Here is a 25,812-nt window from a genome sequence, read left to right on the forward strand (position 1 = left end):
AAGGGTCCTGGGTTCCATTCCGGCCAAGGGCACATACCACAGTAATAACATCTTTCCAGTGTTTCATTTTAATATCATAACTCGTGGAAAAGCACATGGTCCTTTTTCTGTTAATTCTAGTCCCTTCTCCTCAAAAATATTTTGGACACAAGCTCGAAAATAAAAGCGGTCCCTCCAAACACACCACAGAGCTCACCAAATCCTACCACATTGTCTCCAGCAGGAAAGCTGGGTTTCTTACAACTGACCTGCACTTGCCCACCCATCTCTCTGTGATTTTGGCACCAGGACCTGACTGCATGGAGAGGTGTTCTTTGAAATTATGGAACAAATGAGAAATAAGAGGTCCATTAATTCATTAAAGTTCAGTCATCCAAGTTCCACTTTGACCTAATTCAAATTTGTCAGCGATCTGACGAAACTTCACCCTTTCTTTGAACTCTAAGACAAGTTACCGGATAGAGCTGCCCAGATAACTTGGTGCCCCTTTCCTGGAGACAGCTAACAAGGGGAGCACATTTCTGCCCACGGAAGGGGTTTTGCCAACATGACCACACACCCAGCTCCCTTCCCGGCTCTAGTGGTCTAAGCGCCTGACTCGAACTTCTTGGGAAGCTCAAAGTGATTTAAGGCCTGAAAGGAGATGAGCAATTCTCAAGACACAAAAAGTCCCGTAAGACAGGAAGCCTGCTGGTTCCTGATGCATAAACTAGACAGCAGACGCAGGACTGCCTGATAGAGTTTGCCTCTGCTGTTTCCTTTAAGACAACCTGCCGGGCTCCTCTCCAAGCTCCCTTCCTTCTCTTCACAGCTGATGGATCCCAAGGGGCTTCTCCCGGTGAATTTCCTGCTGTTTTTCTCCCTGGCTTTTGAATGGAGCTGTGGAACAGGTGAGTGTTCGTGTGTTTGAGGGTTTGAGTCCTGTGATTACTTGCCGTGGAGTGACAGAAGACGCAGGGGCTAGGGGCTGTGGTTCAGCTACCGGTTCCTTAGGGACTGACTCTGAGTTTCGCCTGCCTCTTTCAAAGAGGAAGGAACATTGTGAGTTCCTGTGCCCCTGGGTTCCAAGGAACAGCCCCACCGATCCTCATTTCCAAGGAAACCAGGAACTGTGAGCCAAAGGCACAGGTCACCTTCTAGACCAGCCTCTCAGGGTGACAGGCTCCAGTCAGTCCTGGTTGAGTGGTTGCTTTTGTGTGGATCTCCTTCTGGCAAAGACCCAGGCTAAGAGACTGGGATGGGGAGATGGAGCTCTGGGAGAAAATGACTCCCCATACCCTTGCCTTGGAAGGGGATCAGAAACATGGTCCAACGACAAGGTCTGTAAGTGAAAGAGAGGGTAGAAGTGAAAAAGCCCAGGCATTCAGTTAAGAACAGAGAGTGGCCACAGAGTGGCTGTTCTGGTGGCTACTTTCCTGGAAGAGGAAGTTCCAAGGCAGCAAAAGGGGAAAGGCTAAGATTTCTGGAGCCCAGGGCTAGTTGCGGTAAGTGGGAAATGCAAACGGGAGCCTTCAGGGTCAGGCAGCTTGAGCATAGGGCAGAAGCACAACAGAGCATTTGGAGCTGGCCTCTGCTCCTGTCTTTCTCGTCTCCCGAAGGCAACCTGATGTTCTCTGGTAGGATCATGGCTGTGAAAAAGGTATTTGAGAAAGAAAAAGTCACGCAAGAAGTGAACTTTGGGTTTACTGGGTAATTGGGGCGAGAGTCTTATTTCAGCTTAAACGCCTTGAGACTTTGGTTAGAGTGTGGGAGGCAGCCTGGGGGGGTGTGTGTTTTGGGGACTGCAGCGGGGGGAAAAGGGGATCCTGAGGCTCCAGGTGTCTTGTGCTTGGGGTTTTCAAGACGTAAGCCCATTATGGACTTTTCCAGGAAAATCCCAGAGATACGCTAAGGATATCTGAGGGTCTGCACATGACCTGTCTTTTGCCAGACTCCCAGGTGGAAAGACCCTTCCTGGGCCCACTTTCCCTCGGAATCAGGCAGACCCATGGCTCTTCTGCCCAGTGTCTGGGAGAGGAGTCACTAAGCGCAAGGCTCAGAAAGCCAAGCTGAACCACTTGAAGCCATCACAGGGAGAGCCAGGACTTCCTGGTGCACCCTACTTTTGACTCCTCCATTTCTAGAATACTTCTCAGTGGCTGTCGGGAGTGGTGGGTTGAACAGTGTGCTGGACTCTTTCCTCTTGGCGCTTGCTTGTCTCCTGGCCTGTGGCGTCCCGGGTGCTGCTGACAGCTGCTCCCCTGAGGACTGTGGAGGCCACTAGCTAGCGGGTCCCAGCCCGGCCCCACAGGGCGTGTCTGCCCAATCGGCAGCGGCTCCCTTCCTGCCATTCTGTCTTCTCTGAAATATATGCCAAAATTTTACAGTGTTTTTCTTTTTAAATGCACATCATTTTGTGAAACCCCAATAAAACCCAGGCAGAAGTGTTTTGCAATTGGGACAGGTCAGCCATGACAGATTTACCCAACCAAGGAGCCCAATTCTTATAAAATCAGTACCCTCTGCCCTTCCCATTTCCACTCAGCTCATCTTCCAATTCCAGTCAGAATTGTAAAAATCAAAAAGTTCACGTGCCCCTGCCCTCAATAAAGTGAGTTCTCCACTTCCCCAATGGAACTTTTTAAAAATAGACTTTATTTTTAGAGTAGTTTTGGGTTCACAGAAAAATTGAGGGGAAAGAACAGATGTCCTCCTACCTACCCCCACACATGCGCAGCCTCCCTGATTATCAGCGTCCCCCACCAGAGTGGCACATTTGTTACCACTGATGAACCTACCCAAATGGTATTTTTTATTCCTTCATGTAGGTCCTCTCCACCTCCTTTGCACACATGGGGAGAAGTGAGGGACAAGTAAGTGTGTGGGTTCTAGACTTGTCCCAACCATGTGTATATAATAGACTTGGGCTTGTTTTATCTCAAGATGCAGATCTGGGCACTTTTATTTCTCAGAAGCTTTAATAATGCCACCACCATCTCTGTCTCCAGTGCTGGGCTGGAAATCAAAGCATCAGGGCTATTTCTTTTATCATAGATTGACCTTGGGCCATCCCATTCAGCAGCTATGTAATTGGGACACGCGATGTGGCAGGCACTGTGAGGGGTGTGCAGGGAACAGAATGAACACAGCCCCTGCCCAGCATCTGACACAGTGTGAGAGCTCTTCCACAAATGGCTGTTGAGTAAGTAAAGACAGAATGTACAGCATACTTACCACATGCCAGGCACTGTGCTGAGTGCTTCATGCGTATTACTCATCTAATTCTCAGGCCAACCTTAAGAGATATGTTTTAATTATTGCTACCATTATAACTTTATAAAAGGGGAAAGGAGAGAGGCTCAGAGTCGTTTAGCACAGTTTCTCTGTGGTCACACGGCCTGACTCCAGAAGCCTCAATGAATAAAAATGGACTAGCTTATGTTTAGGGAGGCAGGGGAAATGTTAAAATGTGTATCCAGGTCCCACGGTAAAAGTCATAATGTGCTATCTATAATTGAAGCTTATGAATTGATTTTAATTGAATTGAAATGAATCGAAGTATAAGAATTTTCAAAAGATGAGAGAAGTTGATAAACTCATAGAAGAAAGTAGAGAGCATATGGACGTATTTGATCTACCATTTGGAAAGTGGACAGAAACTTCTTCCATCGTGTAAGTTTTTCATTTAATATTTTTGTTAACTAGCTTGCTTATTGAAAGAGTATCATACACACCTTTATAAAGCTTCAACAATACGAAACGGTACAAAATGGGGACAAATCTCCCTTCCCTACCCCTCGCTGGAGGCAACTACTATTATCAGTTTCTTCCTGCCCTTCCAAATATATCTATCTGGTCAGTTGGATTTTTATGGCTCTTGAAAAGAGTACTCTAGATGAGGCCCAAATGTAGAAGCGAAGCGTTGTGCGTGTTCAGAGAAAATGGCAAATGGTCTGTTGTACCTGAAAACCTAAGTTTATAGCTAAGGCCCTTCTGTCTCCTCACCTGGCAAGTGGGGAGAAGGGCCCTCATCATTTCTCCCCATGTTATATCTCCTAGGGGTGTTATAAAGATGAAGCAGAAGATATTCTGATTTTGGAGAGAGGGGAACTTAGACTCTGTGCTATCATTTGGTCATTTATCCATTCATTTGTCTCCTTCAGTTGCTTCATTCTCTTGGGCTCCAAGGGTTTATTGAGTTCGTACTATGTCCCCGGCGAGTATGAGGATTACGGCAGTGAACACAACAGTCACAGTCCCTATTCTTGGAAGCTTATCACTGAGTGAAGATGACAGGCATTGAACCACAGTTGAAAGCATGATAAATGTTGTGAAGGAGAGATGTAGGGTGCACTGAAAGCATGCGGCAGGAAAACCTGGGGTCAGTGGCAGGGGCAGAGGCCTGCAGGGTGAGGGGAGCCAGCCAGGCAAGGAAAGGGCGGTAACAGGCTTTCAGGCTGGGGAATGGTGAGTACTAGTTCTCTGAGATAGAAAGACCCAGCAGCATCGAGGAATGGGAACAGGAGGATGGCTGGCCGGGCTGCAGTTTAAAAAGCAGCCTTAGGCCCAGTCGGCTGTGGCTCAGCGGTTGAGCATCGGCCTAGGATCGAGGAGATCAGGGTTCGATCCCCAGTCAGGGCACATGCCCGGGTTGCAGGCTCGATTCCCAGTCAGGGGAGTGCAGGAGGCAGCCGATCAATGACTCTCATCATTGATGTTTCTCTCTCCCTCTTCCTTCCTCTCTCTGAAATCAATAAAGATATATATAAAATAAAATAAAATAAATTCAAAGCAGCCTTAGACCAGTATCCTTTCTTTCTGGCCCTAGATTTGCCGTAAGAACTGTGAGGCCTCTTCTCTCCCTGAAGGGCTGTAGCGGGACCCTGCGGCACATGTGAACTACCTGGTGGTGGGAGGGGGAGCACCGCTGTCGGCAGGTAGAATCCCATCCTGTGGAAGGGTTGGCTACATGCTACTGATTTCAGGAAACTGTCCATGGCCCGTGTGATTCACCCTCCTTTCTAAGTGGAATTACCCCTGAAGGAAAGTGAGTTGGTGCTAACGGCTGCAAACGTTCCTTCCAGACCTTTTAGTAAACAGGAGTGACTGAATCACAGACACACCGGAACACACTCGTCAGACGCAGCACGTTTCAGGAGCAGGGACGCCACTGGAAGGGTTCACGAACCTCTTTCAAGTCCCCACTTACTTTCCACTCATGCTTAGGTGGTGATGCTTTCAATCCCCCAGCCACTCACCGCGGAGTTGCTGCCTCATGGTTCTTACGTGGCTGGGGGGTGGAGGGTCTCTCCCTGGCCGAGTTTCATTCCGTTTCCCATGACTGGGTGTGCGCAGGGCGCTCAGCCTCTTTCTCACCTGCCCCCTCTTTTCCTTTCCTCTCTCCCCTCCTACTTTCTTCCTTTGATTTTTTTTCTTTGATTTTTTTTTTTTTTACTCCATTTCTCATCCTATGTCCCCTCTTCTCCCCACTCTTCACCAATTCTGAGTTTTTAATGCAAACGTGGTGCAGGGGTGTTGGGTTAGGTGGGGGTGGGGGCACATGGGAGATGCATGGAAGCGGAGAGGGTTATGGTGTGAGAGCGGGAATTATTTCCATTTTTTTCCTCTCTATATCAAAACTGGCCTAAAAATAGAGACAATGTGATTGTGATAGTGATTTTTAATCTTGTTTTGAACCTCAGACCCCTTTGAGAGATGACATTTATGGACGTGTTCCCAAAAAAATGTCCATGTGCTTATCTGCACAACTTTTTGTGCACAATTTCAGGGGGGCTCTTGCACCACAGGGCATTTCCTCTTGCATATATGATTCTAATTTTCTGCCATCCTTTTATATGCAGAAGTTTGAGTTCAGGATGCAAGAGGCTACTCTCTTGGGTACTGTGCCTGCCATGTTATCTGGACAGTCAGGCACATTCACTAGTGTGGTTGCAACATGCTTCCCAAATTATCTTTGTAAAAACACCAACACCAGCACCAGCATTCCTCATCTGATCAGTTAAGCAACAAGGACAGCATTCTGTTTTCAGAGTTGATATATTAGCAATATTTTTTAAAAACAAATGCCTATCTGCCTTTCTCACCTTTCCTTAATAATTCTGAGTCTCAGCTACTCTAACCTGACGTAAGCCCAGGTAGATGGCTTTCTTTTCCCCCCAGTCTCTGCATCTCCTGTCTGATACTAGCTGGGCCCTTTACTGGACAGCATTAAGATTTCAAGATATTTTGGTATCAAGGACATTTTGTCCAGTTTGTCCCAATTCTCCAATAACTATCTTAATCATAAGTTAATTTTGTCTTTTCTAGGTGGCTGTATTACTTAAGCAGCTTTATTTTTCTCTTCTGACTTTCTTATCAACTAGAACAATCTATGCTCGCTCTGAGTCATGGGTTCCTTCTTTTGTGAACATTAGCTTATGGTTACATTATTAAGATCGGTTATATATTGGGCAAAGCTAAATAAGAGACATTTTAGTTAGGTAATATGGCTTTTGGCATTCATAAATTGAACAGATACTTATTAAAAGCCTACTAAGGGCCAGCCACTGTTGTAAGTCCTAGGGACAAAACAAGGAACCAAATAAAATTCTTCCTCTTGAGGAGTTTGCATTCTAGTGGGGAAGACAAAAATAAAAACAAATGTACAATATAACATCAATTAAGCAACAAGGAGAGCATTCTGTTTTCAGAGTTGATATAGAGCAATACTTAGAACAGCGATAAGTACCAGAAGGGGATGCTATTTTAGTGCTATTTTAGGGAGGACGGTCAGAGCAGGCCTCACAGAGAAGATCATTTTTTAGCAGAAACCTAAAATAAAGTGAGGGAATGAGCTATCCAGCTATAGAAAAGAAGAATTTCCAGGGGGGGGGGGGGAGAGAAGGAGAGAAGTGGTGGTGCAAAAGTCCCAAAGTGGAAATATTCTTGAGTAAAGAAACAGCCAGAGCCCGGCCGGGCGTGGCTCAGTGGTTGAGCGTCGACCTGGGATCCAGGCGATCGGGGTTCAATTCCCGGTCAGGGCACATGCCCGGGTTGCGGGCTCGATCAATGACTCTCTCATCACTGATGTTTCTGACTCTCTCTCTCCCTCTCCCTTCCTCTCTCTGAAATCAATAAAGATATATATATATAAAAGAAAAGAAATAGCCAGAGTCAGTATTTCCATAGTGCAGAGAGCAGAGAGGGAGGGATGGAGATGGAGTTGGAGCAGTGCCAAAGGCTGGGTTTTTCAGTCTTTGAAGCCAAAACAAGGACTATAGATTTTTATTCTACGGGTGCTAGAAAGCCCTGGAAGTTTAAAAGCAGTAGAAACAAAATTGGACATAGTGTTAAAAGATTACCCTGTCCGTTGTATGGATGCAGATTAGTCGGAAGACAATGGCAGTGCCCAGGCCCATGATAATGGTGTTAGAAACGGTTGAGGTCTGAATTGCTGGGGTGCCAACCATATTTTGAAGGCAGAGCCAACAGGAATTGCTGATAGACTGAATGTGGAGCATGAGAAACAAAGGAGTGAAGGATGATTCCAGCATTTTGGCCTGAGAACTTGAGGGAATTGTGAAGTTGTTTGAAGAAGGGGTTATGGAATCAAAAGTTCATTTGCTAAGTTAGAGATGCCCTTTAGACATCCAGATACTGAGGAGCACAGTGAAGGGCTTGGGTGAGAGACGCATCTCTGCAAGCATGTCAGAAATACGTTGAACTGTGCAACTGGATGAGTGTGGCTGGGAAGGAGAAGAGGTCTGAGTATGAGTCCTGGGATGCTCCAATACTTAGAGGTTTTTAAGAGCAGAAGGTCCCAGTCAAGAACACTGAGAAGGAGCAGCCAATAAAATAGAAAGAAAGTCAGGAGGGTATGGTGTTCCAGGGGCCAAATAAAGACAGTGCTTCGTCAAAGAGGGAGTGACGTACTACGTCCGGTGCTCCTGAGTCAGCAAGGTGGGGATGGAGAATCGATTTGGTATCATGGAATATACAGTCACCTTGACAAGAGTGATTCCAGCAAGCAGGAGGGAGGAATGCCTGTTTGGAGTGGGTACAAGAAAAAATGGGTTAGGAGACGGAGACAGAAAATAGAAACACATATTAAAGGACTTTGTGATCATGATAAACAGAGAAATGGGGAGGTGGCTGGGGACAGACCTGGGATCAGGGGAGGACTTTTTAAGATGAACAAGATTACATGTTAGTATGCTGTGCGTTAGTGGAAATAACCCACAACGCATCAAACCATAAGCAAGCTGATGACGTAAGGGGTGGGGCTGTTGTAGGAGCAAAGCCTTGAAGTAGGTGAGGCTCCACGAAGGGAGAAGCGAGCCTTAAATGGGAGCAGGGACGGCCCGTCCAAGTAGACAGGCTGATTCGGTGGTGATCACTAATGGAAGCTCTCTCTCTGTTTCTTCTGCTTAGTCAGTGAAATGGGAAACAGCCATCAGCTAGGTCTTGGGTTTGAGGAGAGAGGAAGTGTAAATAGTCAGTAGTAGGATCTCTTACATTGGTTTGAAAGGTTTTTCATTTTTTACAGTTGTTAATCCTTATTGAAGGATATTTTTTCCATTGATTTTTTTTTTTTTTTCAGAGAGAGTAGAAGGGAGGGAGGCAGACAGAGAGAGAGAGAGAGAGAGAGAGAGAGAGAGAGAGAAACATCGATGCGAGAGAGACACTTCGATAGGTTGCCTCTCACATGTTCCCTGACGAGGCCAGGGATCGAACCTGCAACCCGGTATGTGCCCTTGACTGGGAATGTAGCCTACGACCCTCCAGTGGGAGGAGGGTCTAACCACTGAGCAACACTGGCAAGGATGGCTCTGCTATTTTGAAAAAAGAAAAAGAAAATAATTTCTCATCCTCAACATGATTAACTATCTTACGGGTTTTTGAAAGGCTAGAATCCCACAGTTTGAACACTGGAATCAAAACCTCCCTGATTCCACATTCCTTAGACTTGTCTCTTTCCTCATTGTCTAGAATTATGTTCTTGTACCTTGATCTCCTGGGCTCACGAACTCAGAATCACTTTCAGTTGCTCTCCAACCTTCACAGCAGACGGTGAGAAGTCTGGTTGAGGAATTAGCAGGCCTGGATTCTGGCTCAGTTACTAGTTCTGTGACTTTGAGGAAGTCATTTAACTTCTCTATGTCTTAGGTGCCTTAACTATAAATCTCAATTGATAGAATTCCATACCAGGTCAAAGAAACCCAGTGCCCTAGTTAATCTATACAGCTCTATAGTAAGTAACTTTAAATTTTCCATTGGAATATTGAGAATGCAGTAGGGCCCTCATGACAGTCCTTATCGACCGCTAAGTCCTGGGATGGCCCAAGAGGAAGAGGGGGAGCCTCTGGTCTGTCATTCCTGGCCCAGGCACCTCTCTCCATGCCCCAAGCCCCGGCATAGCGCTGTATCTTCCTGGGGGAAGAGGCAACTTTTTCTCATTTAAGCAAAGGCTCTGGTTATAAAGTCCCTTAGCTGCAGAATTAAACTAGAACCTAGGTTTATCTGAACCCAAGGCCAGTGCTTTATTGAGCCTTTTTAATGCCAGCCCTTCTTGAAGGCACCGGGTTTGTATCTATTTGGGTCAGGGGTTCCCTTGAATTCCCAGGGATCCTGACCACCACGTGACAGTCAAAGGCCCCCATAATGAGGGACTGCCTTCTCCTTCCTCCCACAGGCGAGAGCTTGATAAATTGCCCAACAATCCTTGGGCAGTTGGGAAGCAACGTGCTGCTGCCCCTGACACCCGAAAGGATAAGCAAGAGCGTGAACAAGAGCATCCGCATCGTCATCACAAAGGCAAAATCACCGCGGGACTGGTCGAAAAAGAAAATTGTGTCTCATGATCTGCCAGAAGGGGGCTCTGCGCACTATTTGGAAGATGGCTACACGTTCGATCTGGAAAACCTGGGGATCTTGGAAAGCAAAAAGGAGAATGAGGGCTGGTACCATATGACCCTGGAGGGAAATGATTCAGTCCAGCACTTTTGCCTGCAGCTGAAGCTCTATGGTAATGACGGTCACTTCTCCACACCGCAGGGCCAAGGCGGTCCCTTGCCTAAGAACTAAGGCCTCTCACGGAAGCCAAGAGTATTCAGAAGTGGGAGCAGCTTGAAAGATCACCTAGTCTGGGGGTATTTAAACTGCGCTCTAGGAGGGAGTGTTAGAGGTTCACAGATCTTTTTTGTCCAAATCATACATCGGTGGTAGCTGATTAGCATTAGTCACCTTTACCTCACTTTCCCAAAGGAAATGAGCACAGCTGCCTGTGGGCTAGAGAGCCTGGAGCCCGAGAGTCTTGATTTGCAAATAAGATTTTGTTGGGGAAAAAGGTGTGTTTTTTTCTGATTTTTAAAAGCTTGAATACCACTGATCAATCCGCACCTCTCTTTCACAGAGGAGGCCTGAAATCCAGAGAAGTGGCTGTACAGACTTTCACACATCTGTGTGGGTGGTTCACTGCAGAAGGGGTCCTGGGAGGAGAACTGAAACAGCCCACGGGCCGCTCTCCAAGCCCCTCGTCCCGGGGTAGCATTGCAGCTTCCTGGGGGAAGAGACAACTTTTTCTCATTTAAGCAAAGGCTCTGGTTATAAAGTCACTTAGCTGCAGAATTAAACTAGGGCCTAGGTTCACCTGAATCCAAGGCCAGTGCTTTATTGAGCCTTTTTAACGCCAGTCCCTCTTGAAGGCACCCAGTTTGTATCTGTTAGGATCAGGGGTTCCCTTGATCTCCCAGGGATCCTGACCGCTATGTGGGCTGTCCTGCTTCTTCACAGTGGCTTCCTTATCTCTGAGGATAGGACAGGGACAGGGAGCCCCACTCACTCCTCAGCATTTCTTTGAAATTCCTCAGGCACCTACAGGGTGGACAGCAATACTCTCCCCACCCTTCCCCTGCCCCTAGAATTCCCTTTCCTCCAGCCCTCCAGCAGGTACCAGAGAGTCCTGATCACTCTCATGCTGGTCCTGGCACAGGCTGCCATGAGCATGGAGACTGCATTATGCATATTCCAGAACAGTTTACACTGCCTTTGTGACATCTTGTCACATTTTGTGATCAAATTCTGACCTTGGAAAATATGATCTCTGCAACCATGGTATTCTTCTTGTCAAAGGAAGAGGCTGGATTTTTGAGTCAGACAGACCTAGGTTCAGATCTCAGCTTGGCTGCCTATAAAATGAGTGACATTATGTAAGCTACTCCACTTCTCTGGGACTCAGCTTCCTAATCTATAAAATGGGGATAATTATAACTAGGGTTGTAATTGTTAAAGTTTTTAAGAAGATTAAAGAATGTAAAATTCCAGCATTGTGCCTGTCCTATAGTAGTTGCTAAATAAATAAAACCTATTCCTTTCCCTTGCCAATTTTATGGCATTAGAGTAAGATAAATCAGTAAGGCCTGTGGCTATCCCTGCTTCAGACATTTTAAAGCACTGGACACACATATGCACGCACGCACATGGGATAAAATTCTACCATTAAAAAGTAATTTTTGCCCTAGTGGGTTTTGCTCAGTGGTTAGAGCATCAGCCCGAAGACTGAAGGGTCTCGGGTTCAATTCCAATCAAGGGCACATACGTCGGTTGCAGGCTCAATCCCTGGCCCCAGTTGGGGTGAGTGCAGGAGGCAACCAATCGATGTGTCTCTCTCACATTGATGTTTCTCTCTCTCTCTCTCTCTCTCTCTCTCTCTCTCTCTATCTATCTATCTATCTATCTGAAAAGCAATGGAAAAAATATCCTCTAGTGAGGATTAAAAAGAATTTTTTTTAAAGTCATTCTTTTAGGTCTCGGAGGTGACACTTTAGCCAATGACAATTAAACCTATGAGGGATTTGTTGACAGCAAACTCCACAGATAGAATACAGGAGAACAGCCTAGATCAGGGACATCAGGGAAGGCAAGGGGATCCCTAACAGTGTTGGTAGGAGGGAACTAAAAGACTTTTTTCTTCTCTATTTTATCGCAAGGGAGTCTTGGAAAGGAGTAAGTGAGGAGAGAGGGATGGTACAGAGCAGTAGGTCGCTATTAGAAAGAAATCCCACTGGGAGGGAAAGTGCCACTAGGCTGCATTTTCTTCTAACAAAAAGGCCAAGTCAGAATTCCAAGGGGTTCATGTCAGTGATGGCTCCCTTTCTCCCCCTCATGACAGAGGGGGTCTCCACTCCAGAAATTAAGGTGTTGAACTCAACTCAGAAGAATGGAAGCTGCAGCTTGATGCTGGCCTGCGTGGTGGAGAAGGGGGACCACGTGGCTTACAGCTGGAGCAAGGAGGCAGGCATCCAGTCACTGAGTACAGCAAATGGCTCCCACCTCCTGTCCCTCACCCTTGGCCCTCAGCATGCTGACGACATCTACAGCTGCACAGCGACCAACCCCATCAGCAACCGTTCCCAGACCTTCATCCCGTGGTCTAGATGCAGGTCCCATTCCCCAGGTGAGTGGTGGCTTGTGTGCCACGTTAATGATATGGGCTCAGTCTCACCTGGACCAATCACTCTGCTCTTATAGCCATGGCCTTACCTCGGTAGCAGCACTGCATTTTCTCTATAGTTTAGAAAGGCCTCCCATGTGTATTCAGGGAGTGCTCTCTACTCATAATGACCAGGGTGGCATTATTACGCTCAGTTCACAGGTGATGAAACCAATAAGATGATGGAGGCAGACCCAGAGCCCAGGTCTCACCTTCTCTCCTCTTGCTTGGGCTCCAGTCAGCGGGGTGGCTGGGGGAGGGGGTGCGGGGGGCAGGCACTGACTCCCACATCCCTGTTCCGCTAATGGTGGGAGAGCTCTACGCCATCAGTAAGTATTGAGTGGTCTCCTGGGCTGTAGGAGACTAGGAATAGCTATGACATGTGATCTGTTCTCCAGCAATGTGTTGTAAAGATAAGACATCAAACATTTGCTCAATAATGAAAAGCGGGATATAATGAAGGGCCACTTTTATGGAATTGACTGTGGAGCCCACAGCAGGTGAGAGGACCCAGGGAGTCAGCTCTCTAAGACCTGGGCTGGGGAGTCTGGGAATAGAGAGAAATGGTACAGCACTTTATTATTGACAAAGCACTTTCAATTATACAATCTCTCTGATCCTCACCGTAACCTTGTCGGCATCATCCTCATTTTGCAGAGAAACTTGAAGCTCACGTTATTTAACGAACTTTCTCAAATTTCTTCAACTTATAAATGGTAGAGTCTGCCTTCTCTTTCACTAGAAGATCTTCTGACTGCCCTTTCACTAGAAAGAAATGCACCATTATCTTGTTTTCAAAAGGAATGGAGGGCTGATTAAGTAGGCCCCCCTAACCACTTGAAGCTGGAAACACTGGCTCTTTTCTCCAACATATTTTGTGTCCCTGTCTCAGGGACAGAGGACCAGGGTGCTGGCTTTGCAAGGCAGAGTACTGGCCCTAACATTCTCCTCTGTGCACCCACTGGGAGTCTCCAAGGAGACTCCTGCCCACAGCAGACTTGGTGTTTATATGGAAAAATATCCAGATGACCAGGGATGGGGGGACAGGGAAAGCCAGCCAGCTTATGCCCTTCACATAGCATCTCCAGTTAGAGGCTCCCCTGAGGATTTCCCAGATGAACTGCTGGGAAAATCCCACCTGGCCTCCATTCTGCATCTGAGAGCTCCTCGGTGAACCTCCCCAGCCATTCGTGGCAGAGTTCATCATCTGTCCACCTACTGGCTGCTTGCCCGTCCTGCACCCAAACTCCATTCAGAGGCTGTCCCCCAGTTCAGACCTCTCTCCCTGCCCACAGTCATTCAGATTGTGCCGGTGGGACCAAGGAAGTGATGTTGCATAGTGTAGAGTTTACAGAACGTGGCTCCAGAGGTCCTAGATCCAATCCTGCCCTTTTTACTTACAAAGATACTTACAAACCTAAGACTTAGATTCTTTCTCAAAAATAATAACTGACAGGTCTCCATTGTTTACGCCAGTTACGTAGCATCTCACGAGATCCTTACAGCAACCAAGGAGTGTTAGCATCCCCACTTTATGGATGGGGAAATAAAATGTAAAAAGATCACACAGGGCAAGTGACAGAGCTGAGCTGTCTGACCTTGTCTGACCCTGGGATCCTCATAGGTACTAGTGGAAGAGATCACACACTTACAATGCTTTATAAATCACAGTAAAAATGTGTTGTTGTTTTTTCCCTTGGGGCTGAGGAAGCAGTGGCTCTTAACCTTGATCACAGCAGCCCTCTCAGAGTTAAGGCAGGGCACCCAATGTCTTACCCTGGCCTGTCTCAAAAGAGAGGGAGAACTGTCTTCACGCTCTCAGTGCGGTTTAACAGGAGTTTCTTTAGTGCATCCCAAAGTCTTGGCAGGCCATGAAGCTTTTGCTTGGGCACTTGACTCAGGGCCCTCCAAAGAAACGTGAAGATGCTCTTACCCATCTAAGCTGCTTTGAGGACCAAGTATGCACTTAGCTGAACCAGAGTTATTGAGTTTGAAGCAGGCTCCCAGAAGCTATGGAGAGATAGGCGTAGCAGAAACAGGGTGCCATGAAGAAACCCTGCAGGACCCCAGCTCAGCCGTTGAGAACTACCCAGCACGGTGCAGCATTTCACTTTCTTAGGCTCTGTTTTATCATCTGTAAAATGTAAAGGGTGAGCTAGTGAAGGTGTTTCTAGAGTTGATATTCTAATCCAGCCGGTACGTACATTAATAATAAATGCTAAGAAAGGGTTACAAAGGTGAAGGTGTATTAGTTTGCTAGGGCTGCCGTAACAATGTACCACAGACTGGTGACTTACGTGTCAGAATGCGTGGTCTCACAGTTCTAGAGGCTGGAAGTCCGAGATGAAGGTGTTGGCACAGTTGGTTGCTCCCGAGGGCCTTTGGGAAGGATCCATTGCAGAGCTCTCTGCTCGGCTTGTAGCTGGCTGTCTGCTATGCCTCTGTACCCTATCTTACTTCCATGCATGTCTCTGTTCTAATTTCCCCTTCTTATAAGGACGTTAGTCATATTGGATTAGGACTCACCTGCAATTAGGTTTCTAGCGCTGCTATAGCTAAATATCACAGACTGGGGGGCCTAAATAACAGAAATTTATTTTCTCATAATTCTAGAGGCTAGAAGTCCAAGACCAAGGTGTCAGCAAGGTTGATTTTTCCTGAGGCCCCTCTTCTTGGATCCCAGATGGCCACCTTCTTGCTTTGCCTTCCCATGGCCTTTCCTCTGTGCTTGCACATCCCCGGTCTCTCTCTGCATGTCCAGATTCCTCTTATTATAAGAACACTGTAAGATTGCATTAGGGCCCACCCTAATAACCTCATCTGAACTTAATCGCCTCTTTCAAGACCCTGTCTCCAAATACAGTCACATTCTGAGGTACTGGGGGCTAGGGCTTCAACATACAAGATTTAGGGGACACAGTTCAGCACATAACACCATCTTAATGACATCATTTTAACTTGATTACTTCTGTAAAGACTATATCTCCAAATAAAGTCACATTTTAAGATTGTCACCATGTGCGCTTTTGGGGAAACACAACTCAACCCATAACAGAAGTAGAGGTCCCCTCCCCTGCCTTTAGGGATGGGAAACTACAGCACAGCATGTCAAAACCAGCTCCCACATCTGGTTTGTGGAATGCTGTTCCCAACGTACCAGGTTGACTAATACCAAAAAAAGTTTTATTAATTCATTGGTTTGCAAATTAATACTACTGATTCTTAAAATATTGTGTTTGCAAATGAATACTACTAATTCTTAAAAATACTGTGCTTAGTTTGACAAAACATTTATTGTTCCAACTACTATGTTCCAACATTGTGCTAGGTGCATTTTTTTTCCCCTTAAGGAAGGAGATAGTTCTGTAAGTAACTCATCCTAGACTGTGTAGTGTGATAGGTGCAAAACAGAGGTTTGTGCAAGGTAACAAAGAGGAGGGAATGATTGGTGCTGTCTCAGGGAAACAGAAAGAGCACCACAGGGGATGTGGTAAATTGGGTGTTGAAAAATAAATAGAAATTACCCAAGCAGATAAAAGAAAGATGTTTCAGGCAGAAGGGAAAGCAGATACAGCTGGGTCTTGTTCTGAATTACCCTGTAAGGGGTGGGAACTAGTAAAGAGTTTTAGATAGAGAGGAGCAACCTGATCAGCTTTGCCTTCCAGAGGGAAAATTCGGTGGTGTGGAGAGGAGACGGGTCAGGGAAGGGGGAAAGAAAGAGATGTTTGTTATGGGGGAGGGGCCTTGCTGCAGTAGCCCCGCAAGGCGGGACGCGGCCTGAGCCAGAGCCGGCCAGTGTACCCAAGACTTCAGGCCTGGGAAGAAGCGAGGGGGTGTGAGGGTCACTTCACCGTCTATAATGAGTACAGTAATTTTAAGGCATTTCCCACTTTTATTACTGAAAAACTGAAAGTGGTTAATAGTGTGATGAGACCAAATGTGATGTAATGTCCGCACTCAAACCAAACTGCAGAGAACATATTTGTTCCTCGGAATCTTTTTTCCCAAAGACATTTGTCCAGGCGCTCAGTCGTATATTCATCCTATTCCAGTTGCCATCTCAGTGTTTTACAGTAAGAAACTTCTTAATGTCACTCATTATGAAGTGTCTTTATTGCAAAGTCCAACCCCTGGGGTGCCGCAAAGCACTCTCGGCGCCACACAAAGCATGTGGATGTGGGTCAGCCTGGGCGGGTGTGGCCCGCTGCCGTCCTTCATGACTGTGTTCTGACACAGCTCCGTCTACGCGAACGCAAATAACAAAACCTTAACTAATTCAACTGGAAGGAAATGCCCCTGGAAGCTCATCTTGATAAGATGACCCTTTTCTGTAGGTTGGCAAAAAGCTGGCTCAGCAAGCCTAAGGTTAGTGCAGTGGAAGAAAAAGGTGACACCTGCCAGTGAGCTCCCAGGGCTCTCCCTTTCTCCCAAGGCCATTTCTTCAAACAGACAGCCCTCATGGTTACAGGGTCACCTAGGTGTCTCACGCACAGGGGCAGGTCCTTCACGTTATTCCCGATCCAGCAACCATGACAACAGCGGTGGAAGGGTGGACCCCAGAGCCTTGTCACATGGCCACACCTGCTAGAAGGGAAGCTGAGAAATGTAGTCCTCAGCTGGGCAGCCGTGTGACTAGGCAAGACTTGTCCCTGGAAGAACGGGGGAAAGGCACTTGGGGTACAACTAGTGGCCTCCACAACGCAACGCTGGGTGGGATAGGCAGGTGTAAGGGATTTTTCTGAAAGCTGTGAATTCTGTAAAAATTTCTATTTGGGAGGTGTCAGACCTTAAATTAGTATACGGTTTGTAAGCATCCTCCCCCCACCCCCAGCTCTGAGTGGAAACTGCCACCGACCAGAAGGTATCTCTTGAGGATGGCTGACTTCTTTGAGTAGACGAGCATGGTGCACGCAGCCTTGCTGACAGAACCACATGAAAGGCAGGAAAGGGATCTGGCATTCTCAGACCGTTACATTAGCCTCTCAGCATCTCCCGGGGCGAACTGCAAGCTACACTTGTGTCTCAGATTCGTTTTTGTTTTCTTTATCTCCCTGAAAGATTACAGTTTGGAGATGTGAGGAGAGAGGGGAGCTTTTGTGTTTCTGTGGCAGCGGAGCAGAGATTGACAAAAGGCCCTCCAGCGTTTTCTTGGAGGCATGGCTACAGGCCAAGCTATCATGTTTAAGTCACAGCCAGGAGAGTAGAGCAGCAAAAGGTGGGGGCTCGTGCAAAGCACCCTTCAGGCACCGGGGCTCTCAGGCGGCCTGCTCAGCTCCCTCCAAGAGGCTGGCAGGGACGGTGTGTGCAGGGAGTGCCCCGGGCCTGCTGTTTAGGAATTTTGAATAGGGTTTCTTTGTGAGTGAAGAATGAGACGTGTGGACCCTAGAACCACCTTGGTCTGATTTCTGAGCATCAACATCCTGAGAGGCCTCACTCCATTTCTAAGCAAAAAGAGGGAGAGCTGGAGCTTCTGCCACAGGAAACGGTGGTTTGAAAATGGGAACGCAGGTGGTGCTGACACCACAGACACACTTTCCTCCTGGTCCGATGTGGTTATTATCAAGCACATCCCAAGTAGGTCACTGCTTGTTCCCTCCTGTTTCTGCCCTGGGCCATTCAGGAGGTGACACTGCATCCTTCCAGGGACTTTCTTATATTCAGCACTCTGATAATTCTTAATAAAAAGGTGCATGACAGCCTTCTCCCGGCTCCTTTCTGTGGCCTCTATTGTAATGTAGCTCATCACATGTATACTGAGTGCTCCCTGCCCTACATTATATCAGGCGGAACAGAGAATGTAAACAAAGCATAAGGTACGGGGTCTATTTTCCAGTAATTGACAGTCTAGGTGGGACTTCTGTAGCTTATTAGGTAGAAAAATATTATCATATTAAAGAAACTGCTACTAGAATTCCTCTTTGGAAGAGATCAGTGTTTGCTGGGATAGTACCTTAATAAATGCTAGGTGAGGCTAACCCCACCCTCAAGAGTATGGAGGTCGGTTAGATGGTTTGGTACAAGAAAGGGGCAAGGCATTGCTGATGTAGATATAGAAAGAGAAAGGAAAGGCCTGAGCCTGTCCAGTGGGGGAAAGCTGCCTGGTCCACAATGGAGTCCGCTCCCTGTGACCCTTCAAAGCTACAGCAGAAGATTCAAACCCACAAAATTCTTAGTGTAGGGTTTTGGTTTTTGTTTTCGTTTGGGTTTTGGAGTGTGTGTGTGTGTGTGTGTGTGTGTGTGTGAACCTAATGAAGGCGCTGAGCTTAGCATCCAGAAGAGCTTAGACTAGAGCATGCGGAGCTGCAGAAGGGAAGACTTAGAAAACCACAAGGAAGTTATTGCCAGAAATAACAGATATTTAGGCAGCTTGACCACGACAAGCAATTAAAATAGCATTTTATCTATCTTCATTCAAATTGCTGAGGGCAGAGTCTGAGTCCCTGACATTTCGTTTCCGTTTAAATAGCAGAATTAGATACTAGTATCAAATAGATGGACACCAAGGGCCTGCCGGACAGGTCAGGAAATTAAGTCCTAAGCAAACAAGTGGATGGGGCTGAAGCCTCTCTGGACATCAGTAAAGGAACTCCCCTAGACTTGAAACCAAACCCTCTCCTTGTTTTTAATCAACCAGCAAGAATTTCCCGAGTACCTATATGTGCCAAGTACTAAGAGAGTTGCAGAAGAATTACAGTAAGCCCTCAATTTTGCAGACTTCAGATTTAATGGACAAAGTGTCCAGTCCATACATCATCTGTGAAAATTAACACCCTGTTAATGTTAAAATGCTTTTAACCAAGATTTGCTTATAATTAAATTAACAGGGATTTTTTTGTTTTGTTTTGTTATTCATTCACTATTATTCTTAACAAATTTTAGCAAGGAAACCATAAGTTGGAAAAAAATACTATAGTAATTTCACCAACAAAAATAAATGTTACATATCTACAGCGATAGTCTACATATTTAAATCCAAGAGTCACTGCTAGCTAGCAACGTTCGGTGAATGATTAGCCCGCGGTCACACTGCAGCTCCGGAGGTAATTGGTTCTGTTGTCACCTGGCGTGACTTCCTGCAGCAGTTTGAACCAGTGCCAGTGCCGAGTGCAGGCCGCTGTTCCAGGTGGGCTAAGCCACACCCCCGCCATGTGCATCTGTTTACTCGTGGTGACTGGTAAATGCGCCAATTTACCAGACTTATTCAGTATAAATTTAAAATTACAGAAATACATATAGAAAACTTTTCTGTCGCATTAGATTTTTCATACACACTTAATTTTAATTACACAAACATGTCTACGTAAGTGAAAACAGGTCAACGTTGATTTGTCAATTTTTTAACATACGCATTTGGAAAACCTACTTTATTATATAACGGACTTTCTGCTTTAACGGATATGCCCTTGCCCGAATTAGTCTGTTATATTGAGGTTTTACTTCTCTGGCCTCCAGGGACCTAGCAGCTCTTTGGGGAATTAAGGCTGGTAGAAGGACTTAACATTTATTCACCTCATGCTGAATGCCAGTTGTTGCTCTGGGTTTATTAGAACATTTCTGTGAACTGAATTTTGTTATGAGAGTTTTGCAGATGAGGAAACTGAGGCCCCAGAGAGTGTGAGCAGCCTATCCGAGGCTGCAGAGCTATGAAGTGGCAGACCCAGAATCTGATTCATGTTTGGCTCCAAATGCCTTTCACTGAAAATTGCCTCCACAGCAAAGATAATGTCACCACTCGGGTTCTAAGGTGCATGACATAAACCAAGGTGCTGCAGAGGCGAAGTAAGGGGAACATAGGAGCTAGAGGGGTCGGGTAAAGTGGCACAGAGAAAGTAAGATTGGCCTGGAAGTCAAGGCTGAGCAGGCCTGGTAGGCAGCTGAAGGTGCAGCAGGCGCAGAGGCCGGAGCAGGGCCCTGGGGGCCAGGAGTGGGCAGGTGTTGGTTGGAAGATGGTGAAGGGATGTTGGCACCTCAGAGAGCTTTTGACTCAGGAGTTCCCCCAGGCATCCCAGCCTGCTGCTGCTAAAACACAAACCAAAACTCTAGGTCTCATCTCACAGAGCAATGCCATCGACTTCCTCTGTGAATCTAGGTGCACTTGTCTGAGTCTCAGTTTTCTCAACACAAAATTAGTGGGTTGGGTGAGATAAGCACTGTAGCTCCTTTAAGGTTAAGAAAGTCTAGGGACCTGTAATGTCTGTATCTAAAGACTAGGAGAAAAATGCAGACTTAGGAAATCTCTTTCAGGACTAGAGCCAGGTTGCCTTTCATATCTGGCTGGACTGGCAGAGCTGGTCATTTATGTCATAGGACAAGGGCAGAGGATACCTTTCACCCCCGTGAGACCCTGAAAAAGAAAGAGCTGTTAGCAACGGCCCCAGGGGACAGGAAAAAGGCTCAGTCCACAGGTGTTAGTGATGCAGTTTTGCCACCCGCTATTTTCTGGTTTTAGAGGCACCACCTTGTTTGTTTTGTTATTTTTATCTCAAATGAAATTTGAAAGAAATATTATCTTTTTAAATGATTTTAAATGATTTAAATGGTTAGTGTTTATTCTTAAATCAACTGTTGTTTTAGAAGGTCCCCAAATACATGAGGGAAAATCAAAGAGGAAAGAGTCTAGAGATAGGAAGGGCTACTATGACCATTTGCCGGGCAGCTCCGTGGGCCGAGGGGACGTGGCGGTGCTGAGGCTGCCGCCTCCGCTTCTTACCACTGGATCGGGGAGTCTTCCCCGCAGGCCCCTGGTGTTGGCAACATAAGCCCTGAATGACCAGTCTCCCATTCATTCTCTCTCCCTCTCCCCCTCTCCCTGTGTCTCCCTCTCTCTCTCTCTCTCTCTCCCCCCCCCTCACACACACACACACACACACACACCTGCATGCACAGAGGGTTCTCAGTAACCATAAGGTCCATCAGGGTGGAGCAGCTCACAGAGAAACAGCCTCAGAAGTGATTTCACGCTTAAGTTTCATGCTTCATAGAAACTTGGGAATCTTACTGCAACTCTATTTGTCCCCTAGCTTTTTCATCAAGTCTGTGCTTAAAGTTGGTATCTGGAAGGGTTAAAACATATTTAATTTGGGGAAGAGAATCCATAATCAAGATGTTTACAAAGCCAGTTCAATGAAATTCCTCGGGATGACTCGATGTCCGAAAGGCCTAGGAAGAAAAACAGAGAATCTTTTCAAAACCAGGAGGCAACTTCTGGTTAGCGATCAGGCTGAAGGCCCACCTGATCTCAGTGGAATGCCTTTTCTCAAGTCATTGAGACCTCAGTCTGTATCTTTGGTCAACTCTGTAGACATCTGAATTGTATCCGCAAGCACTCTGCTCATTTGTTATCTAACTATTCCTTCCTTTCAACTTCTTCCCAACAAATTCACCGCAGGTTCAACAACAGGCTTATTCCATAATCATCCTGAGAGGTTCCCCTTACCCATTAATGTCAACACCTGGTAGTAGACTATTTAGAACCTTAATACTGTTGCTTTATGTAGAACCCCAGTGCTTCAAGTTGGTCCCCACTGTCCGTTACCTTGGTGTTACTTACCCCAAGCCCATAACTCTCTTTGACTCTCCAAGAAATCTATCTTCAGTATGCAGCCATGTTTCTACTCCTGGACCAACCTCTAATTCTTGAGGATCTCCACACCTGCTTTCTTATCCACAAAATGAAAGTAAAGAGAGTACCTACCTTGTAGGATTATTGTGAGGATTAAATACATCAATACATATGATGCACTAAAAAAAATGCCTAGCCTGTTGTAAATGCTCAGAATCATCTGTTATCTTATTGAGCTAAATGTCTTGTTTACTGAGGCAATACGTCTCAATCACTATTTTCCAAAATGCTGCTTCTGGTTCAGAAGGGTTTGGTAACATGGGTAAAGGAGAGAATGCAATAAAAATTGGCTCTCTGATTTTGAACCTGAGTGATTGGTACTCTAGGGCAAATATTCAACATGGGAATGATGGGGAGGAAAAGTGCTTGCTTTTCTTTAAGTTCAGGTCTAATGGGTTCAACGCAGTTATTTGCATAGAACAATAATAGCACTACTATGTTTCTTTTTTTAAAACAAAAGTAGATCTTTCTTCCGCTCAGCGTTATCATGAGAATGGTGTGGGGACAGCACATGGAGCGATCCTGTTCTCTTTCTCAAAATCTAGAGATTTAGAATAGATAAACTGGGCAGTAATGTTGACTTAAGAGAAATGAAGACAAGTTTGATTTTAGACATGTAATGTGGTAGTTGAAGTAAAAAGAGAGCATTTGAATAGAAAACTCGTTACCGAAATCTGGAGTATGAAACTGAAATATAATAAGAGAGGTGAGGATAAGAGAACAGATAGAGAAATCTTCAGTGGTCTAAAGCTGATCTCTGAAACCCAGGAAACAAACGCCTTCCTTGGGAGGGATCGTAGAACACGAGGCTCATGCTAACCCTCCCCACTGCTCTGTAGGATGTTTTGACACTCACAGTACATTTGAGATGCCCTTTGACTTTTTTTCAGAATCAAGACAATGGGTACTGTATGCTGGGCTGTGCTTACTGGGCATCGTTGGTGTCATGATTCTCCTTGTGGTAACGCTACTGTTGAGAAGAAAAGGTAGGTGTCTAACAATAAAGAGATGCTTATCAGAGTCTCTGTGGTGAGCAGGGGACCTCTCACCGCAAACACCGACTTGCTTTCTTCCCTTTAGCGTTCAGGGAGAACCTCTGCAAAAACACTGAACAAACATATCCTGGACCTTGTTCTGTTCAGTCTAATTCAAACCGTCTTGACCCCCTATACTAGACCATGGGGATAAAAAGAGAGATGAGCCATAGGTATCTAACATGAGAGACATTATGCACACTTATTTTAAATCCAATATGACAAATGCTGCTAAAGGGGCCCAGATAAGAGGTTTAACAGTATCACTAGGAGCAGAATTCAGAGGACTCTTGGATTTCATTCCAAAAAAGTTGTAATTCCTGACCAATGAAAGGACATTATAATAAGATGTTTTCGCTCAAGGGTAAATCTTTCTATAATTTCTCTTTATTCTTATGACATTCCTCTGAGAGAAGTAGGGTAGTTGTTTCTATGTGACTTAGCAATGAGCTAACAGAGGCACAGAGAGGCTAAGTGACTTGCCCAAGGTCACCCAGCTGGTCGATGAGGAAATGAGAACTGTAACGATGTCTCCCAACTACCAGGGTGCATTCCACTGGGAAGGCCCCCAGGTCATCAGAATATAGCAGAGGGAACCCTCTTTACTAAGATTTTAGCACAAATTCTCACTCACCTTGAGAAAGTGTGCAATTTGTGAAGTTGCTTAAAGCCAAACTGAAAAATAGTCACCCATGGTACACTAAAACCATTAAGGGCAATTATTCCCTTGCAGTTTACGTGCCTAGCAGTTGTTTCTCCTGTCTTGTCCTCCAAACTGTCCTATGATTCAGTGTCTCAAGGCAGTGTGCTCCCCTCCACCACACTTCCCTCACCCACGCACACCGGAGGCAGAGGCCCTGCCCCAAGACCAGGACAGATCTCTCCCCCCCCCAGCCCCTACCCCACCCCGCTGGCTTTCCCATGGTGAGGGGAGAACTTATCTTCATGCCATCCAGCTGACGGCTGATCTCATTCTCAAGTGGATCTGTGTTGTCCACACGTAACCTCGGAAAAGCCCTTACCTCAGCACTCCGGTGTTGATTTTGCTTATATAACACAATCTAGATCACAGCGCAGCCGCCTACTTTTGTCTCATTTCCTCCATCTAGGTTAGCGCAGGAGGAGGTGGGGGAGGGGTGGTTCAGGTGGAAATCTGGGGGGCAGCCCAAGGGAATGGGGCTGGGCAGCCCCCTTTGGCTTGGACAATACGGAAACAGTGAGACCCCGGCCGGCCGAGAGAACAGAGGAGCACACCCAGGCCAACCTAGTTAGTGAAGGGGCTGGGGTCTCACCCACGTCCTTTCCTTAGCTGTGTTCTGCTCACGTGCTTCCACAGCTCCCTCCACCCCCCCAACACACATCCATCCTCATACCCAGTTGCCAGAAACACAAAAACCCTGCCTCAAACCTGTGGGAAAACCTGTTCTTAATTGCTGGACCCTCCAAAAGACTCTGCCCAAGAGGTTCTGTTGGCAGTTCCTGATGCCACCCCAGAATGCAGCTGGGCTCTGGCTGTTTCATATCCAGAATACACTGATTAAGGACATGGCCTTTGACATGAAACAAACTTACATTCAAATGCAGACTTTGCCACTGACGAGACAAATGATCTAACCTCTCCTATGCAGAATAAGGACAATATTATGTACTTCATGGTACTGTTGTGGGGGTCTGTGAGTTCATACGTAGGAATCACAGGATACAGTGGCTTCCGTGGATAGATGGTAGGTAGATACATACATACACACATACATACATACACACATACATGGACAAATCTCTTTGTGAGTTAACACATCTATGTTTAAGTCTTATGGCCAGCAGAGGGCAGCACAGGGAGCATCTGGGAACAGTGCCTAGTTTTCAAGATTTAAAGCACTTGAAGTCATGGTAGCTTTTCTTCAGGTGAGATCTTAAAGGGACATTAGACAGTCTACCTCTTCACCTTCCGGCATGGTGACAGAAGAGGCCCATTTAGATAACATGTTTCGTTCAATGCCGCACAGCTAAGGAGGGCTAGGATGCAGACAGTAAGTCGGGCCTTTTTCCTTAGACCTGAAGGCTTTGTTGACTTTGAGCTGGCTCCGAAAACATGTTCTTGCACTGGGAACAAAATATGAGACGAAATGATCTTGACCCAGTGGTCTTTTTGAGAAGTAACATTCAACCTTACTTTTTCCATCTGACCATTTAGGACTGTCCCACAATTCTAAATTTCAGCCTGAGCTGACCTGTAGAACTGAAAGTCCTTAAAAACTGAGATCTGTTTTTTGTCTGTTCTCCTACAGCACCTAGGACAGTGCTGGACGGGTACTTCTAACTTTACACACACTCATGGATTTGAGCTAAAAGGATATATTTCAGAAAACTAACTTGCACCTCTTTTGTTACTTCCTCTGGTGACCTCAACACCTACGTTCTGTTCTGCACACACACACTCTTCAACCACCATCAACCCTGACCAAACAGTGAAGCTGGAACCACCAAGCGCTCCATGCCCACACTCACACGAGAAAATCATACATTGACATTCTTTGAATTCTTTGAGCTTCCCCAGTGGCTGCCCATCAGTTCCTCCCCAAGGATCACACCCACTTTCGCTTCCAGAGAAAAATATACCTCTCCTAAGTGGAATTCCATCAGAGACCTGCTCCTAGCTTTTTAAGGGAACAAATTCATTGGTGTTA

The 25,812-nt window shown here is 46.2% G+C and overlaps 1 protein-coding gene across 2 annotated transcripts in view; it reads left to right on the forward strand.

The window, feature by feature from the left end:
• The first annotated feature begins 814 nt into the window (after positions 1 to 814).
• The window catches only part of SLAMF1 (signaling lymphocytic activation molecule family member 1), a 39,049-nt gene continuing 14,051 nt past the window's right edge, over positions 815 to 25,812 (forward strand). Inside the window, exons 1-4 of one of the 2 annotated variants that reach the window (XM_087827675.1) lie at positions 815 to 894; positions 9,678 to 10,003; positions 12,149 to 12,433; positions 22,982 to 23,077. In XM_087827675.1, coding sequence (XP_087683801.1) covers positions 815 to 894; positions 9,678 to 10,003; positions 12,149 to 12,433; positions 22,982 to 23,077 — 787 coding nt within the window. Of the gene's footprint in view, positions 895 to 9,670; positions 10,004 to 12,148; positions 12,434 to 22,981; positions 23,078 to 25,812 lie in introns of both variants that reach the window. The other variant, XM_016215681.2, reaches the window with a different exon arrangement.

This window comes from Miniopterus natalensis, chromosome 19 (assembly GCF_054644295.1).
Source record: "Miniopterus natalensis isolate mMinNat1 chromosome 19, mMinNat1.hap1, whole genome shotgun sequence".
Classification (NCBI taxonomy): Eukaryota; Metazoa; Chordata; class Mammalia; order Chiroptera; family Miniopteridae; genus Miniopterus; species Miniopterus natalensis.